This window comes from Jatropha curcas, chromosome 10 (genome assembly GCF_041381405.1).
Source record: "Jatropha curcas cultivar XTBG-Jc1 chromosome 10, XTBG_Jcur_1.0, whole genome shotgun sequence".
Lineage (NCBI taxonomy): Eukaryota > Viridiplantae > Streptophyta > Magnoliopsida > Malpighiales > Euphorbiaceae > Jatropha > Jatropha curcas.
In genome coordinates, this window is record NC_143160.1 from 11487895 (window position 1) to 11508253 (window position 20359).

Sequence of the window (20359 nt, forward strand, 5' to 3'; positions counted from 1 at the left end):
ATGCTAAGGAGATACAGATCAGACCCATCACATGTGTTATCAGCAGAGGAGATTGAAATTCAGCTAGATCTCACTTATGAAGAAGAACCTGTTCAGATCCTAGCCAGAGAAATTAAAGAATTATGGAACAAGAGAATAGCATTCGTAAAAGTTCTTTGGAGGAATCATAAGACAGAAGAAGCAACTTGGGAATCTGAAGACATCATGCGACAACAGTATCCGCAATTGTTCACAACAGGTAAACTTCGGGACGAAGTTTTTATTTAGGAGGAGAGAATTGTGACATCCTACCGAGTCGAGTCAGTTCATAGAGTCGAGTTGAGTCAGGCCGAACCAAACCCGGTTGGGGTAGAATGGGTTTATAAGTGGATTTACTTGCACTAGAATATTAATTTGAGGTATTAAAAGGTAACATGTAGAAAATGTAGGTCTTATTCGGTAATTGCACCATACAATTAAAGAGATGGTTGGGAAGTATACGAGCCTTCCATTTGACCTTGCGTTCTTCATTTTCTTCACCTTCATCTTCAACGTTTTCTTCATCTTCATCTTCCTCTTTATCTCCTTCATCTTTCTCTTCATCTCTTTCCCTTCTCCATCCATTTTCATGGTAGTTAAGCATTAAGGCAACCTCTAGTTCTCCAAGTAAGTAGAATTTCTTGAAGCTTATGCTATTCAACCTCTAATTGAGTTATATCGTAGATAAGTGATAAGAATTCTTATTATAGGTGAAGGAAGTTCAAAGGTAGTAGAAAAAGGAAACTAAAGAAGAGCTCAAGCTTTTTGGAGTAAAGGTTTGATATCTCTTTTCATTTACCATTTTTCTTGCATGAGAAATTGTGTGGTGTGTTGATAATGAGACCATATATTGCTTAGTGTTGAGTGAGAGGACTGGAAATGGTGAGAAAACAGGGGAATGTTGAAACAGGTTTTCTGGAAAAAGAACCAGTGACTTCATCTTGATTTTTACCCTAGTAAATGATGGAATTAGGAGGAGTCATAGAAGAGTTATTTGTTCCTCTATGTGTTAGCTTTACATGGGTTTTTGAATCACCCAAATCGGAGTTGTATATTGAGAGATATGATCAAAAGAGTGCAGCTCGCGCAGGCTGGAAGCACGTCGCGCGACCGCGTAGACTGGAAACACGTCGCGCGCTCGCGACTTGCACTTGCGCGCTCGCGACTTTGGCCTGAAGCTCTCTGCCTCTCATTTTGCACATTACGCGCTCGCGACTTTCAAGTGCGCGCTCGCGACTTGTGCTCGATAACTCACTGACTCTCATTTTGCCCTTTACGCGCTCGCGACTTGCAAGTGCGCGCTCGCGACTTGCATTTCTGCAGCTCGCGCTCGCGACTTTGCAAGGCGCGCTCGGGACTTTGGTTTTCATGCATTTTTGGACTTCTTTTTCAATGCAATTGGATTCCTTTGCTCACCTTGTATGCCTCCAACCATTCTAAAACAAAAATATAACATTAGAACATGGATCAAACAACATGAAAGCATACAATGATGTGAAATTAAGTGAACATTATGATTTATGAAGTTATGAACATGAGTTATGAACTATTAACGTGATGTTATGTTATACTATTGCCATACCAACATTATGCTCCATTGAGGTTCGGTAGAAACCATGTAGATAGGACCATGTCGCGACATAGGATAGCAGATCTGCACCTCATACAGTTTGGTACTCCGGCTAAAGGCCGTTGAGTGGATATGATTATAAAGGCCATAGCAGCCAAGCATACAGTATTCATACAGTTTCATACAGTTTTTCTTATCACTTCGGTTTCGCTATAACCTTATGGAGCTATACAGATATCTTGACTTCACATTGCATGAATCATACAGTATATTAAACAAAAAGAAAGACCATCAAGGTAAAAGAATAGTATCATGATATGTATGCTTATATGTGCCATATGTGTTTACATGCTTATTTCTATACATGTATGTGTTTCATTGTTCTTTTTATGATGAGATATCCACTGAGCTCTTTTGCTCAGCGAGTTACCTATTTAATGACAGCGTTTTTCGCAAGTGTACGAAATCGCAACAAGTAGTATGGAGTAAGAAAGTATCGTATCCACAGGGATTGTTTATCAATTACCAAAATTATGTTAACCTATTATTATTTAGACGACGATAAAGGAGATTCGCTGTAAGGTAAATAAAATTTAAAGTAAAAATAGAAGAGATCAAACACAAAATTCAAGTGAAAAGAAATCAGAGGATTAAGCTACTAGGGAATTTGATTTCACTTAATTCTATCCAGCTTATTCTATTAGTTCATTAATCAATTTTAATTGTTCAAGTAGGAGAACAACCCTAAAGTCACTAACAAGCTCTCCCGATTTATTGTTAGTTATTCTAATCCAGTTCAATTACCTATCTTTAATAGTGAAATTAAACATAAATCAGATTATTAGGTTTTATGGTTGTTTTGTGAGTTCACAACTTAAAAATTTATTAACTTATGAAAACCTCCCTTGAGTCAAACCATATAGCTTCCGCATCAAGTTATTATTCTCAAGTAAATTATTATCTTTTTCATATCAATAACCCTTCTCCCGAATGTAATTATTGAAATAGTACAATCCAGGGGAAAACTTCTGCCTGGAAGCCTTAAGCACAATAATAAGTTATAACAAGAACAAAGAAGAATAAATCTAATATTATAAACTGGAATCAAATTAAGTTACATCAAATCCCTAGTATAAGAGTTTAGCTAGACATAGTAATTAAATTAAACTCAATCATACTTGAATCATTCATCATAATTAAAGACAGAAAATAAAGAAAGAAACAAGATGAAGAGTTTAGAATAAAAACTGTATCACAACTATGTTGATGGCTTCCTTGAATCTTAGCACAATTATTTGAAGCTTGAAATCTTTGAGAGAGAGAGAATTATGTAGAGAAATTGCATAAAAAACGAGCCCTCTGCTATGAATAGTTCTTCTCTTTATATAGAGCTCCTGAAGACAAGTTTGACTCCTTTTAGGAAATCGAATCCTTATTTAGTACAAAATCTTTTATAGGAGATCATGACTGTTTAGGTTCTTGATTTCTTCTTGATTAGGACTCCTTTTTCCCTAAGAATAGGTCCAGGTCTTGTTTAGTGTGTTTAGGAAACTCCCTGAAGTCGGCCCATGTGAGAAAGAGCTTGATTTGCGTATTAAATTCACGCTGGTTCCGCCTGGGCAGCACGGGCGTGCTTCATGGCACGAGCTGGGCGTGCTGTAGTCTGGAGGTCTGGCTAGTGAAGCACGGGGCGTGCTAGGTAGCACGGGCTAGTGAAGTCCTGAGGCACGGGCGTGCTACAGAGCACAGGCAGGGCGTGCTTCCTTCAGCCTCTCAAAGGTGCTTTCTCGCGCCCGCGTATATGAATGTCGCGCTCGCGACTTCAGCTCGCGCCCGCGTATACGAATGTCGCGCTCGCGACTTTTCTTTGCAAATCTTCTGACTCTCTTTTCTAATTGTCGCGCTCGCGCTTGTGAATGTCGCGCTCGCGACTTTGGGCGTGCTAGAAGTCAAGTGCCTTGTGATATAAAGCTCTTTTCTGCGCCAAATTCCTGTAATTTTCTCTTAGATCAAGCGGATTAAAAGTCAAGGAAGCTTTTGAACACAATTATACTAAAAGTGATTTAAAAATCAAATTAAAGCAATAAAAATTTGCTAAAATTCTAATAAAAACTATATTAAAACACTATAAAATTAACACCTATCAAAATTTCCCAAACTTAAACCATTGCTTGTCCTCAAGCAACAAAACTAAAAGAAAAAGATTTGACGACACTAGCTTACCATGTTTGGAGATGATCTCAATAACTTTTCAAGATATCATGATTAGTAAATAAGTGAATAGACTTAATTGTTCCCTATGCTATTCACATTTAAGCTTGACTCTTTATTTTGAAGAAAACACGTTCATTGAATAAAATACAAGTTTAAAGAGATTATCAACACTAATACTTATTCGAATTATGATAAACAGGACATGAATCATCTAAAGCATTTAAAAATAAGACAATTGATAGAGCAAAGGTGGCATTCCCATATGCAGAATTAGTCATCCTTTCTCCACGATTTAAATGCATACGATTAAAAGATCAGAAGGTCTTTATTTTGGGTTGTAACGGGGCTTTCTTGGTGTAAACTTTGCTTAATCAAAGAAAGGGATAAAATGTAGACAAAAAGTACAAAAGAATGTATAACTTTCAAGCTTCTATTTTAATTAAACTTTTTCCAGTTCTAGGGAGTGTCTTGTTTTGAAACTTTCTTACTAGCTAGAGGCATCTTGGACAAGGTCTTTTCTTAATATTTTGGCACTTTTCTTCCTTGCCTTTTTCTATTTTTTTCTTGAATTCTTTTGATTGCTTTTCATGTGCCTCTTTCTTGAATCTTTCTTCTTTTCTTTATTTGCTAGTATTATTTGATGAATTCTCCCTCTTTTGTTGCTACATTCTAATTAAAAATCGAATCTTTCAATCATACAATCCTTTGTACTTAGGGTAGGAAAATTGAATTTTGGTTTTAATGGCTTGGTTTATTGAGGGTGAAGAAGAAAAATTTACGGTTTTTAGGCTTCAAAGTTGGTTTCAAGAGTCATATTTTTAATTTAGGTGGTCTAGGCTAAATATAGGTTTCAACAAAAAATTGCCTAAATCATCTCTTTCAAAACGTAAACATTTAAATTTTTCGCCTCGAAGGGATTTCTAAGTTTTGTTCTAGGAATGCCGAGGTTTAAAATACTTTAGAGTGAAACACACCTATATATCATAACTCTCATAAAAATCAGTGTTTAAAACTCTAGAAACAAATAATTTAGATCAATGAACATATTTAAATCAAAATTTCAAATTCAAAACTTAAATATGCTAGAATTGAGAATCAATTATGTTTAACACTTATTACTAGATATGAGAATCTTCAAGCTTACTTGTAATCATTCTAACGATGTTAAGCAAAAACAACAAAAATTTTTAGCTAAAATTCCCTTTTCCCCCAATTCAATCAATCACATTGTCCCCAATGTGTATAAATTCCCCAAACTTATTGCGTTACTTGAAGGAAAGCAGTAAGAGAGAAGAAGAAAAACTTACCAACATTGTATTGAACAATACAATATAAAGGTGGTGGAAAGTGTCTTAGCTAAAGGAGCAACTAAACATTAAGAACAAAAACTACTAAGAGGTTATAAAGATCCACATAACAAATAAACAAGTTAAAAGGGAAAACAACCACGACAATGTATTAGAACAAAAGAAACAAAAACAAAAACAGAAAAGAAAAGAGAAATCCATCAATTTTCTGGTGGTGGAAAGTGTTTGATTTGAGAGAAAAGGGAGAAGAAAAGAGAAAGTTTGGGAGAAAAGAAGTGACGGCTAGGGCGTGCGGGATGGAAAAGAGACAGTTTGAAAGCGTGCTCTTTAAATAGGGGCGCCAATTAATAAGTTGGTCTGATCGTGGCACGGCCGTGCTGATGAGCACGGCCTGGGCGTGCTCTCCTCTGACCTGCAAAACAACAAAAGTGGCGTACCTGGCACGGGCGTGCTACATAGCACGGCTTGGGCGTGCTCTTCTCTGCCTCTCGAGTTCTTTTCCCGCGCCCGCGCATATGAATATCGCGCTCGCGTCTTCTCGCGTCTTCTGGTCCAATTGCTTCTGACACTCAGATCTGCTTGTCGCGCCCGCGTGTATGAATGTCGCGCTCGCGACTTCAGCTCGCGCCCGTGCTTGTGAATGTCGCGCTCGCGACTTGGGCGTGCCACTTAGCACGGCTAGGGCGTGCTCTCCTCTGACCTTCAAGTGTGTTAATCTCTTTTCTATGGCACGGGCGTGCTGATGGGCACGCCTGAGGCGTGCTGGCTTTACCTCTCATGGCACGGGCGTGCCACCCAGCACGGCTAGGGCGTGCTTGGTTCTGGATTTCCACTTTTTCCTACAAAAATTCTTAACTAAACAAAAGAACACTTATGGAGAAAATTTGGGATTTTGACAAATAAAATAGGGAATAAAAATAAATAAATGGACGAAAATTTAATAAAAATAGATGGGTTGTCTCCCATGAGCACTTTTGTTTAACGTCGTTAAGTTCGACGCACTTAGCTCTGGTTAGGCTAAGCAAGACCAATTGTACTCTTGATGGGTTCAAAGTTTTCATTATGATAGCTTCTCAAACGTTGAGCATTTACCTTGAAACTTCGATTTGACTTACCATCCACTATTTCAATTGCGCCATGAGGAAAGATTTCCTTGATTGTGAATGGTCCAGACCATCTAGAGCGCAACTTACCAGGAAATAACCGAAGTCTAGAGTTATAGAGCAACACCTGCTGGCCTACCTTTAGATCCCTCATGATAATGCGCTTATCGTGCCATTGTTTAGTGCGATCTTTATATATTTTAGCACTTTCATAAGCATGGAGGCGCAATTCATCCATCATGTTTAGCTGTAACAAGCGTTTTTGTCCCACTTCCTTGGCATTAAAGTTGAGAAATTGAATGGCCCAAAATGCCTTATGTTCTAATTCTACAGGAAGATGACAAGCCTTACCATACACCATGCGATATGGAGACATACCTATAGGTGTTTTGAATGCCGTTCTGTAGGCCCATAGAGCGTCGTCTAGCTTTTTGGACCAATCCTTTCTTGATTGTCCAACAGTGGTTTCGAGGATCTTTTTGATTTCTCTGTTAGTGACCTCTACTTGTCCACTTGTTTGAGGATGATATGGAGTACCTACACAATGAGTGACACCATATTTTGCAAGAAGGGAATCTAAATATTTATTGCAAAAATGCTTACCTCCGTCCGTGATTATCGCCCTGGGAGTACCATGCCTTGTAAAAATGTTTTTCTTGATGAAGCTCATCACACTTTTGGCATCGTTATTTGGAAGAGCAACAGCTTCTGCCCACTTTGACACGTAATCCACTGCCACTAGAATGTATTGATTAGAGTATGATGATGGAAAAGGTCCCATAAAGTCCAGACCCCAGACATCGAAGATTTCGACTTCAAGGATGCTGTTTAAGGGCATCTCATGTCTCTTCGAAATGTTACCTAACCTTTGACAACGATCACAAAGACGAACATAGTTATAAGCATCTTTAAAGAGATTAGGCCAATACAAACCACTTTCTAGTATACGCGCAGCTATTTTGCTTGCTCCAAAGTGACATCCACATTCCATTGAATGGCAGAATTTAAGGACACTTTCTATTTCAGTTTCCGGTATACATCTTCTGAAAAGCTGATCACTGCAATACTTGAACAAAAATGGCTCCTCCCAATAGTAAAATTTGATATCATGAAAAAAATTTTTTCTTTGTTGGTAAGAAAAATTGGGAGGAGGAATTTTGCAAACAAGATAATTAACTATGTCAGCGTACCAGGGGGTTTGAGCATTTGCTACTAGAAGAAGTTGCTCATGAGGAAAGCTTTCATTGATCTGTAGCTCGCTTGTATCTTCCTCCCCCAATTCAAGCCTGGAAAGATGGTCAGCAACAAGGTTCTCGGTCCCCTTTTTGTCGCGAATTTCTAGGTCAAACTCTTGCAATAGAAGTACCCAACGAATGAGTCTCGGCTTTGCATCTTTCTTCTCCAGCAAGTATTTGATAGCTGAGTGATCTGTGTAAACTATTGTTTTAGCTCCAATTAGATATGCCCGGAATTTGTCAAAAGCAAAAACAATAGCCAATAATTCCTTTTCCGTAGTTGCATAGTTTAGTTGCGCATCATTCAAGGTGCGATTGGCATAATAAATAACATGCAACTTCTTGTCTTTTCTTTGTCCAAGAACAGCTCCTATAGCATGATCACTAGCATCACACATAAGCTCAAAAGGTAAAGTCCAATCTGGTGTAGTGATGATCGGGGCTGAGATTAACTCCTTCTTCAATCTGTTAAAAGCATCTAAACATTCCTTGTCAAAATCAAATGGAACATCTTTAACTAACAAATTGCAAAGAGGTTTAGTGATTTTTGAGAAATCCTTTATGAATCTCCTGTAAAACCCTGCATGCCCAAGAAAACTTCTTATACCTTTCACTGTGTTAGGGGGAGGTAGTTTTTCAATTACCTCAATTTTTGCCTTGTCTACTTCAATCCCCTTTTGAAAGATTTTATGCCCTAGGACAATACCTTCACTAACCATGAAGTGACATTTTTCCCAATTTAACACAAGGTTAGTATCTTCACATCGTTGCATTACTAAAGATAAATTATGAAGGCATGCATCGAAGGAAGAACCAAATACAGAAAAATCATCCATGAATATTTCAATAAATTTTTCCACCATATCAGAAACGATGGACATCATGCACCTTTGAAAGGTTGCAGGGGCATTGCATAGCCCAAAAGGCATTCTCCTATAGGCAAAAGTGCCATAATGACAAGTGAAAGTAGTTTTCTCTTGGTCTTCAGGGGCTATAGGTATTTGGAAGTATCCTGAATAGCCATCTAAGAAACAATAAAAAGGATATCCTGCAAGTCTTTCAAGCATTTGATCAATAAAGGGAAGGGGAAAGTGATCTTTGCGTGTTGCCTTATTTAGTTTTCTATAATCTATACACACACGCCAACCTGTGACTGTTCTTGTGGGGATTAATTCATTGTTTTCATTAGAAATAACAGTCATACCTCCCTTCTTTGGAACAACTTGGACAGGACTCACCCAATTACTGTCTGAAATTGGATAAATGATTCCGGCATCTAAGAGTTTAATAATTTCAGCCTTGACTACCTCTTTCATGTTCGGGTTCAATCGCCTTTGATGTTCGATTGAAGGTTTGTAGTCTTCTTCCATCAAGATTTTATGCATACACACACTTGGGCTTATTCCTTGTAAATCCGAAATAGACCACCCTAAAGCTTTCTTGTGCCTACGTAAAACCTGCAACAACCTTTCCTCTTGATCAAGCGTTAAGTGAGAAGAAATAATAACAGGAAAAGAGTGGTCCTCACCTAAGAATGCATGTTTTAAATGAGGTGGAAGTTGTTTCAGTTCATGCTTAGGTGATTCCTTTTCTTTTTCATTCAAGACGCTTGATTTATTAATGTTATTTTCAACATGCAAAGTGGTTTCCACACATTCATCAACAACATCAATTCTGAAACAGTCACCATGATCCATAGGAAGTTTACAAGATTTAAGTACATCAAATACAATCTCTTCCTGTCCAACTCTTAGAGTCAACTTACCCTCATAAACATCAATTAATGCTCTTGCAGTTGCAAGAAAGGGCCTTCCCAGAATTAGAGATCCTTCCCTGTCCTCATCAATGTCAAGAATAACAAAATCAACAGGAAAGATGAATGTACCTACCTTTACAAGCACGTCTTCTACAATTCCTCTAGGATATTTAATTGAACGATCCGCTAATTGCAAAGACATCCTTGTTGGTTTGAGCTCTCCCATACCTAGCATCTTAAAAACTTCATAAGACATAAGATTAATACTAGCACCTAAATCTGCCAAAGCCTTTTCAAAGTCAAGATTACCAATGTTACAAGGGATAGAAAAACTTCCTGGATCTTTTAATTTTGGAGGCAGTTTGTTTTGGATAATTGCACTGCACTCCTCGGTTAACATTACCGTTCCTTGATCATCAATTTTTCGTTTCTTGCTCAGGATATCTTTTAGGAATTTAGCATAGCTAGGCATTTGAGCAAGAGCTTCAGCAAAAGGAATATTGATTTGGAGCTTCTTAAACACATCCAGGAACTTGAGGAAGCTCTTATCATCTTGTGCTTTCTTTAATCTTTGTGGAAAGGGTACAGGGGGAACATATGGTTTTACCTTTTCTTTTTCCTCTAAGTCAATGATAGGCACCTTTGGCTGTTCTTTTTCTTCCTTTTCTTTCCTTGGTGGTTCATCTAATTGTTTGCCGCTCCTCAAGGTAATAGCCTGCACTTGTTCTTTTGGATTCTTTTCAGTATTGCTAGGTAACGTACCTTGAGGTCGAGATGCCATCATGTTTGCGAACTGCCCTAACTGAATCTCCAAATTCCTGATTGCAGCTTGCTGGATTTTATGGTTTTCTCTAGTTTCATTCATGAACTCCATGTGTGATTTGGAAAGAGCAGTGAGGAGGTCGTCATGAGATTTCTTTTCCGGAGGATGGAAACCAGGTGGTACATTCAAGGCATTGTTAGGATTACCATAGGATAGGTTAGGATGGTTCCTTAACCTGTTGTCATATGAATTTGAATAAGGGTAATTCTTTCTTCCTTGATTCATCACATAGTTCACTTGTTCCAAAGTTTGTGGATTTAAAGAGTCCATGATACATTCTCCAATTCCATGTTGTCCATTGTTCCTATCACAAATTTGCATGACAGAATTTACAGGATTAGTAGTTAACATGTCCAATGTCCTTACCATGTTATCTACCTTGGCATTAAGTGCTGTAATGGCGTCTATTTCATAGACTCCTGCAGTTCTTCTCCTTTCGGTACTGTTTTGGTAATGGCTGTTGCTTGCCATTTCCTCTATCAACTCATATGCTTCATCAATACCTTTCTTTTCAAAGGACCCACCTGCAGCTGCATCTAAGGTAATTTTGATGTTAGGAGATAATGCATTATAGAAAGTTTGTACCTGTAACCACTTGGGCAAACTGTGATGGGGGCACTTTCTTAACAAGTCCTTGAATCTTTCCCAAGCTTCATACAAGCTCTCTTGATCATGATGAGCAAATGTCATTATCTCATTGCGCAACTTGGTGGTTTTGAAGGATGGAAAGAATTTAGCTAAGAATTTTTGAGCTAATTCATCCCATGTAGTAAAACTCCCAGCGGGACACGATTGTAACCATGATCTAGCTTTATCCCTAAGAGTAAAAGGAAAAAGCCTCAACTTGATTGCATCTTCAGAAACACCATTTTGTTTGAATGTGTCACAAATTTCCAAAAAATTGGTGATGTGAGCATTAGGATCTTCACTAGGCAAACCCCCATACTGGATCGAGGTAGAGAGCATTTGGATGATTGCTGGTTTAATTTCAAAGTTATTGGCTTCTACCCTAGGTCTAGTAATACTTGAGGTTGTCCCATTCAAATTAGGTGTGGTATAATCCCTTAAGGTACGGATCGGATGTTGAAGTGGTGGTCCAACTACGTTTTCGTTTCTGTTTTCGTTTTCGTTGGCCATGTCTGTTTGTTGTTCGAGTTTTATTTCTCTTGCTTTTCTTGCAGCGTTGTGCCTACGAAAGGTTCTTTCAATTTCTGGGTCAAAGACTAGAGGTTCAGTCGTCCTTGATCTTCTTTGCATAAAACACCTGGAATAATTCTTAGGAGAAAATTAAGTAAAAATAAAAAGAGTGTCTAAATTAACAACAGGGTAATTCGTATTGATATTGATATGTCAATCCCCGGCAACGGCGCCAAAAACTTGACAGCGTTTTTCGCAAGTGTACGAAATCGCAACAAGTAGTATAGAGTAAGAAAGTATCGTATCCACAGGGATTGTTTATCAATTACCAAAATTATGTTAACCTATTATTATTTAGACGACGATAAAGGAGATTCGCTGTAAGGTAAATAAAATTTAAAGTAAAAATAGAAGAGATCAAACACAAAATTCAAGTGAAAAGAAATCAGAGGATTAAGCTACTAGGGAATTTGATTTCACTTAATTCTATCCAGCTTATTCTATTAGTTCATTAATCAATTTTAATTGTTCAAGTAGGAGAACAACCCTAAAGTCACTAACAAGCTCTCCCGATTTATTGTTAGTTATTCTAATCCAGTTCAATTACCTATCTTTAATAGTGAAATTAAACATAAATCAGATTATTAGGTTTTATGGTTGTTTTGTGAGTTCACAACTTAAAAATTTATTAACTTATGAAAACCTCCCTTGAGTCAAACCATATAGCTTCCGCATCAAGTTATTATTCTCAAGTAAATTATTATCTTTTTCATATCAATAACCCTTCTCCCGAATGTAATTATTGAAATAGTACAATCCAGGGGAAAACTTCTGCCTGGAAGCCTTAAGCACAATAATAAGTTATAACAAGAACAAAGAAGAATAAATCTAATATTATAAACTGGAATCAAATTAAGTTACATCAAATCCCTAGTATAAGAGTTTAGCTAGACATAGTAATTAAATTAAACTCAATCATACTTGAATCATTCATCATAATTAAAGACAGAAAATAAAGAAAGAAACAAGATGAAGAGTTTAGAATAAAAACTGTATCACAACTATGTTGATGGCTTCCTTGAATCTTAGCACAATTATTTGAAGCTTGAAATCTTTGAGAGAGAGAGAATTATGTAGAGAAATTGCATAAAAAACGAGCCCTCTGCTATGAATAGTTCTTCTCTTTATATAGAGCTCCTGAAGGCAAGTTTGACTCCTTTTAGGAAATAGAATCCTTATTTAGTGCAAAATCTTTTATAGGAGATCATGACTGTTTAGGTTCTTGATTTCTTCTTGATTAGGACTCCTTTTTCCCTAAGAATAGGTCCAGGTCTTGTTTAGTGTGTTTAGGAAACTCCCTGAAGTCGGCCCATGTGAGAAAGAGCTTGATTTGCGTATTAAATTCACGCTGGTTCCGCCTGGGCAGCACGGGCGTGCTTCATGGCACGGGCTGGGCGTGCTGTAGTCTGGAGGTCTGGCTAGTGAAGCACGGGGCGTGCTAGGAGCACGGGCTAGTGAAGTCCTGAGGCACGGGCGTGCTACAGAGCACAGGCAGGGCGTGCTTCTTTCTGCCTCTCAAAGGTGCTTTCTCGCGCCCGCGTATATGAATGTCGCGCTCGCGTATTCAGCTCGCGCCCGCGTATACGAATGTCGCGCTCGCGACTTTTCTTTGCAAATCTTCTGACTCTCTCTTTTCTAATTATCGCGCTCGCGCTTGTGAATGTCGCGCTCGCGACTTTGGGCGTGCCACTTAGCACGGCTAGGGCGTGCTAGAAGTCAAGTGCCTTGTGATATAAAGCTCTTTTCTGCGCCAAATTCCTGTAATTTTCTCTTAGATCAAGCGGATTAAAATTCAAGGAAGCTTTTGAACACAATTATACTAAAAGTGATTTAAAAATCAAATTAAAGCAATAAAAATTTGCTAAAATTCTAATAAAAACTATATTAAAACACTATAAAATTAACACCTATCATTTAACTCGCAGGTTTTGAGACTGGTCAGTAGAGAGTCAGCTTACAACTGCTGCAGTTCATCTGTAGAAGACTCAGTCTTCAGGGTAGCTAATCATTTTCTTGTATATCTTTGGTCTACCCTTTTTATGGCATGTACAGGGCACACAGTTGGGCCCATTTCATTTTGTAAACAAACATCATGTCTTGTAAATATTCAGTACATTATTAATGTAAATAACATCAGCATGATATTATATTCAATATCCATTATGATTTCAGCATGTCAGGTCAGTTTGTCAACTAGTTTGTAACGTTTCGGCTCGGTTCATTCGAGTTTACGGGTGGACCGGGAAGGGATGTTACAGTATCAACAGCAAACTAGACAATCAGATTTTGCAAATCAGGAAGTTAAAAGGACAAGCTACTCACTAGGATACATTTGAAGATAATATCAAAGAAATCAAGAAATTTAATTCTAAATTTTCCATTTATTGTAATATGTATCTTGAAAATTCGCAAATAGTGGAATGTGAGTCGGGAGAGGGTGAGGAAATTGAAATCGCTACCGATAATGATGATTGTGCTACCACGGATAAATCATTTACCAAACCTCATGATTCGTGGATGAATCATATTGAAGGGGGAGAGAATGATACAATACAAGTTATGGAGGCAAAGCGAGTCAAAGCAGGAAAATTTTCGGATAAGGAAATTTATAGATTGTTTGGGCTTTTAATTAAAATATGGCCTAAAATACTTTCTAAATTATTTAAAATGCATTTGAGCTGATTTAGAGTTCATTTTGGGCATATATTTATACATTAGAGGTTTTATGCAGTGATGACATCATTAGGCCCGTTTTGACAATTTTGAAATTTTTGGGCTTTTAGCTCAAAACTCATTTTGGGCCCATATATTTAGGTTGGACAGCCCATTTGGGCTTATTTTAGATCACTAAAACTTGAAGAGACAAGAAGGTAGAAGATGAAGGGTCAAGGTAGTTATGGAAGTTGAAGAGCTATCCACTTTATGGTTTTAATTATTAAGTTTTTATTTATTCACTTTGTACACCCCACTCTATATAAAAGGATTAGCTTTCTTTGTTTTGGGAGATTGAATTTTGGATGATTTCAAATTAATGAAAGTGAGGTTTATGCCTGTTTTTTTTATTTATTTTTTATCTTTATGCCTTCTTTTATCTTTATGCATAAGATGTTGTTTGGATTATAATTGATTTGTTTAATTGCTATTCAAATTCAATCCCTATTTCTTATATTTTTAAACATCTAATTCAAATTGGGTTTAAAGGGAATATACTGAAATTTTCTCTTTTAAGTTCTTTTAAGTTCAGTTCTTAGGTATAAGAATAAATCAAAATCATGATTGCTTGGTGGTTAATTTTACTGCTTCAAATTGACGGAGAGTTCTAAGTTCCATGCTGATCTTCGGGTTCCATATCAATATAACACAATTCAATTAATATACTTACACTAATGAATATGTTATATATTTTCCTGCAAAAATTAATTCTAAAATAAAAGTTAATCCTGGATTTTACATGTTTTTTAGAAATTAATTAACTATAGTAAAGTGGATTAACTATATTATGAAGTTTCTAGTATCTTATAGCAGTAGTTAACTTGTAATCAAGAACATAGTTAATCAAGAACAAGTTGGTAGTTATATATTTAACTTGAAATCAAGAACATAGTTAACTTGTACGCTGGATCAGCTGCATTCAAACACTCAAATAGTGCATAGAATGATATGGATTTCTATGAATATGGATTTCTAAATGAATTTCACAAAGTCCGTGGAATTCATTTGTTCCAAACAATGGGATTAATATATAAAATAATGTGTATTTTACCGAGAAGAATAAAAGTTTGGGACATTTGCAGGTTTGCATTCACCAAAAATGGCTGAAGCTTTTAGCTTACATAACTATGTACAAGGTTCTTTTCAAGTTGAAGTTGATGCTCTGATGCTTTATAATGCTCTAGATGAAAATTATGATGATAATTCAGATTATGGTAATATTACTGCAAACTGTAATTTTTTTTTTTTTTTTGAACGAATAGACTGTAAATATTTTCTTAGTTCAGACAGTATTATTAGTGTGTCTTGTGTATGGAAACAAGCTAACATGGCAGCTTATGCCCTTACAAGAATTTTATATTCATATAATATCTTCTTTTCCAAAAAAAAACAAAAAAAGTTAATTAGCTCAATCAAATGGTTAATTTCTCTACAAGTAATTGAAGATGGAGATTAATTAGATACGAGTTCAACACTCAAAGTTTCTTTTAAAATATTAAACCAATAAAATATTATTATAAAATTAGAAATGAAAATATTACATAAATTGATGCTCACAAAGGAAACTTTTATTGTAAAAACTATTGAACTACATCTTGTAGAAGCACTTATTTATATTTATTTTTATTTTGACCATCAAATTTTATACACTATGCATGAAACTGAAACCTAACCATATCCCACACAATTAAAGAATTGTGACATGAACATAAATGTATGGATATTTCCAATCAAAGACAAACATCCTTAGCTTATCATAGTACTTAACTAATCTCTAACATCACTAAGAGGAGAGGAGGGATGCTTTGTTCATTTCTGAAGAAATTAGCAGGATCAACTTGAGTCTTGACATGAACCAATCTATCAAAATTAATCTTGAAATACTTAATTCCCCAAATACTTGCTTGCTCATAACTTGTATTTCCAATATTGTTAATTCCAATATCAAGATCCCTATAATTAATATAAGCTGATCTTGGATTTTTAGAAACATATGGAGCTAAGAAACTATAAAGCCTTCTTATCCAACTTATATGCCTTATTGATTCTTCAATTCCTTCATCATCCCAATACACTAAATGTTGAATGTTATATAAATTTCCTGCTCTGTGTGGAAATGGAATGCTAGATTCTGATATTTCACTCATTCTACCTCCATAAGGACTGAAAATCAATTGGCCTGAACCCACTTCCACTTCAAAAAGCCTTTCCCATATTCCTTTTAAAGCAACTTCCGGCATTGGTTGTTGAACATAATCAGATTTTGCTTTGAAATATCTTACGTTCTGTTGAGTTCTTTCAAGCAAAATCTCTAAAGATGAGTTTGAGAATCCGGCAAAATAAAGAACAGATTCGATCCAACTCATTTCAGTACAGTCTTCTTTAGTTAACCCTAGTTCAGGAAAACTTTCTTGCATTAATGGAAGTAGCCTGTCAACTCCGCCAAGAAAGAAAGAATTAAATGCGGCTCTTATCGTTGTGGTATTTCCGCTTGAATTAACTCTTTCGATAATAACCCTAATGAATAAATCTTCACTGAACTTATCAGCAACATATTGCCATTGATGAACAATCTCAGTCGCGTTTTGTTCAAGAGTTTTTTCTACTGTAAATACAGTTACAGTAGAAGGAACTTCAACTAAATTTATTTTCCAAGCAACAACCACTCCGTAAGTATTTCCACCGCCACCGCGAATAGCCCAAAAAAGATCCTCACCCATTGAAGCTCTATCAAGAATTCTTCCATCAACATCAATAAGTTGTGCATCAATAATATTATCTGCCGCGAGCCCATATTTTCTTAGTAACGTGCCGTATCCTCCTCCACTGAAGTGGCCGCCGATCCCTACAGTAGGGCAGACACTGGCCGGAAAAGCAAGATTTTGACTTTTCTCTGCAATACTATAATAAAGTTTGCCTATTGTTGCACCGACTTGAACCCATGCAGTTTTGTTGGTTGCATCAATGGTGATTGATTGAAGGTTAATTAGATCAAGAATGACAAATGGGATTGGAGAAACGTAGGAAAGACCTTCATAATCATGGCCACCGCTTCTGATTCTAATTTGCAGGTCATGTTTTTTAGAACACGTAATGGTAGCTTGAATATGGGAAAGGTTCAATGGGGTGACAATCACTTGAGGTTTCGGTGTGGTGCTTGTGTTGAATCTTTTGTTCCTTATGGTCAGCTGTAAGACTGCTAAATAAGAAGAGTTTATTGGAGTATAAATTACTTTGGAGATAGAGCTGGAGTCTTCAGATTGTAGCTCTAGGCATTCAAGAAAATCTTCATGGGTATGAGCTGAAGTTGTTACCCAAGAAAATGAGAAGAGAAACACAGCAAAAAGAAATGGCAACAATTTTGAAGAAATCATATTTTATGGTAAAGGTTATAGCTTTTGTGATTTGGATGTGATTTTGTTTAAGAATGTCTGTACCTTATTTATAGGGGAGAGAATAGGTTTCTTGAAATGAAATTAAATGGGCAAGTACAAAGTTCAGGTTGTTTGGTGAAAATCGATGTTTGACCATTTATATTTCTTCTACTGCTATATTTAATTTGAAAAAGATAGTTTTTGTTGTTGATAACACGTCAAGAGTTAATCTAGTGATAACTTTATGTTTTACTGTCTAGTTAAATTTAGTTAATTCAATTTCTTAATATTTTAAAAATTTTCTAAAATAAAATTTACATAAGGAATAGCATATAATTTTATAATAACAAGTTTATTGCATTCATTACTTCATATATTAATACGTTGAAGCCATTAAATTATATTTAAGGATAAATGATAAATTTTGAACTTTCAATTTTGTACAATAAAATAGGTGCATGTAGAATATGTACTTTGTACAATAAAAGTTTGCTGTGACCATCGATGTATATTAAATTTTTATTTTCATAATAAAAAATTATCTCATATGCATAGCCAATTGTTGATTCTCATTTTAAACAATTATTACTGTGTATTATTATTTTGTCTAATTCTTTTAGTAAAACAATTTCAACTTGTTCCTTTGTCTTCAAAATAAAAAGAACAAAGAAAAGCCAATTGAAACAGATCTTCAAATCTTTCCCCTTTTTACATGAAAAAAAAAAAAAAAAAGATCTTGATTTTGTTAATATAATTTTTTTTTCTTAATCCGAACATAGGTTATTTGTTTTTTTTTTTTTTTCTTTTTCATTATATAATCCAATTTTTTCAACGATTGATCTCAACCAGAGCTAATAGTTTTTGTACAAATAATTTCTACACTAATATCATTTCTCTCTCTTAGTTAACCCAAGGGTCTGACACGGGTCCCATTATATTAATTTTTATTCACAACCTTAACTCTATTATTGATTTGGGGTGCTAATATATCTAAATTTTAAAATGAAGGTATCCATGGTATTAATTCAAAGTGATTCTAAAACAAGCCCGATAATTTAGGGTATTTTTATAGTTTAGGCCCACAAATAATATGGTGATTTGTATTTAACACCTTTTTGTATTAATAATATGGATCAAAGATTATTTTTGCATAGAGTCTGTATACGATTAGAAGATTTCATTCCTAATTCACCATTAATTTGCGATAGATTGCCAATCATTCTAAAATAGTATTCAAATAGGTATCTAATAAGGATTCCAATTACGAGTCTCTATATAAAGAGAGGTATACAATATCAATTCATATTATTTAGTTATAATTGTTTATTATTTTCTTATTGACTTAACCATGTAAAACATAAGAACACTAAAAACTATTATTGTTAATATGGAATTTCTTATGCATTTTGTCAATCTCTTTTCCTCTCTCATGAAAAGTAGATTGAGGTTGAATCTTTAACCTAGGCCATATGCTTTTGGCTTTTCTGCTTTTTGTCATGTTTTCTTATGGCTCTTGTAAGATGGAGGTTTTTTTTTTTTTCTACACTCCAGATTTAGGTTCAATGGCTGTTAGGGGGAAAACCCGATGGTTTGGGTGTAATTGCTGGCGTTGTGGATTTTTTTCCTATCTTTTCTCTTAAATTTCACTAATAAAATCTTATTTTTCTTTGTTGTTCAAAAAATCATTATTTTTAACATGGAAAAGTATGTAATATCACCAAAATTGTAAATTCAAGTACATAATAAATCATTCACAAAAATTAGATTACCACATAAATAATATGAGCATTTATTACATCATAGTGATTGACTGTATATTAAATTATGAACTTAGAAAGGAAAAGAAGAAAGAGGATGTAAGAGGATCTGAAAGTAGTGCATTGAATAGAGATTTTTAAAATTCAATGTCTATAAATATATTTTCAGGTAGGGGTATCAAAACGGATTATATTTATAATAAATAAATATGTATATGATACAATACAGGTTATGGAGGCAAAACGAGTCAAAACAGGAAAATGCCTAGGTATGGAAATTTATAGACTGTTTGGGCTTTTAATTAAAATATGGACTAAAATACTTCTTAAATTATTTAAAATGCATTTGGGCTGATTTAGAGTTCATTTTGGGCCTATATTTACACATGGGAAGTTTTATGGAGTAATGACATCATTAGTTGCATTTTGGCAATTTTGAAGTTTTTGGGGTTTTAGCTCAAAACTCATTTTGGGTCCATATGTTTGGGTTGGACGGCCCATTTGGGCTTATTTTGGATCATTATAATTTGAAGAGACAAGAAGGTAGAAGATGAAGAGTCAAGGGAGTTATGGAAGTTGAAGAGCTATCTACTTTATGGCTTTAATTATTGTTTTAATTTTTATTTACTTACTTTGTACACCCCTACTCTATATAAAGGAATTAGCTTTCTTTGTTTTGGGAGATTGAATTTTGGACGATTTCAGATTAATGAAAGTGAGGTTTATGCCTTCTTTTATCTTTATGCATAAAGTGTTGTTTAGATTGTAATTGAATTATTCAATTGTTATTCAGATTCAATTCCTATTTCTTATATTTTTGAACATTTAATTTAAATTGGGTTTAAAGGGGATATACTGGGATTTTCTCTTTAAGTTCTTTTGAGTTAGTTCTTAGGTATAAGAACAAATCAAAAGCATGATTGCTTGGTGGTTAATTTTGCTGGTTCAAATTGATGGAGAGTTCTAAGTTCCATGTGATTTTGGGGTTCCGTATCGTTTGGTATCAAAGCATTGGTTTGTGAAACACCTCGAATTTTTTATTTTCAAAACTTTTGAATTTTTATTAAATCACAAATCAGAAATTTTGATCGTGTGGGCTGCAAATATGATACAGTTTTGATTCGAGCCCAAATTTGTGAGTTGGGCTCAAGCTCAAATATATTATCGGAATTTTCGATTTGAGAACATTTAAAAATTTTTTTAAGAATAATATAGAACTCCAGCTACTAATCTACTATAAATATATGTATATGTGTGTGACTACAATATAAATAAAATATCTTAAAATCAAAT

The 20359-nt window shown here is 35.3% G+C and overlaps 1 protein-coding gene, 1 long non-coding RNA gene and 1 other non-coding gene across 3 annotated transcripts; 2 read left to right on the plus strand and 1 right to left on the minus strand.

Moving 5' to 3' along the window:
* The first annotated feature begins 535 nt into the window (after positions 1-535).
* On the plus strand, positions 536-13254 carry LOC149493090 (uncharacterized). The gene is made up of 3 exons (XR_016322901.1): positions 536-645; positions 729-794; positions 13149-13254. It is a non-coding gene; the product is annotated as an uncharacterized LOC149493090 (long non-coding RNA).
* LOC149493091 (small nucleolar RNA R71) lies at positions 10629-10734 on the plus strand. Its single transcript, XR_016318618.1, has one exon. It is a non-coding gene; the product is annotated as a small nucleolar RNA R71 (small nucleolar RNA).
* Positions 13255-15487: 2233 nt separating the features above from the next.
* LOC149493092 (berberine bridge enzyme-like 18) lies at positions 15488-17324 on the minus strand. Its single transcript, XM_089715395.1, has one exon. The coding sequence runs from the start codon at positions 17307-17309 to the stop codon at positions 15699-15701; it is 1611 nt and encodes a 536-aa protein (XP_089571521.1). The 5' UTR covers positions 17310-17324; the 3' UTR covers positions 15488-15698.
* Positions 17325-20359: the final 3035 nt, after the last annotated feature.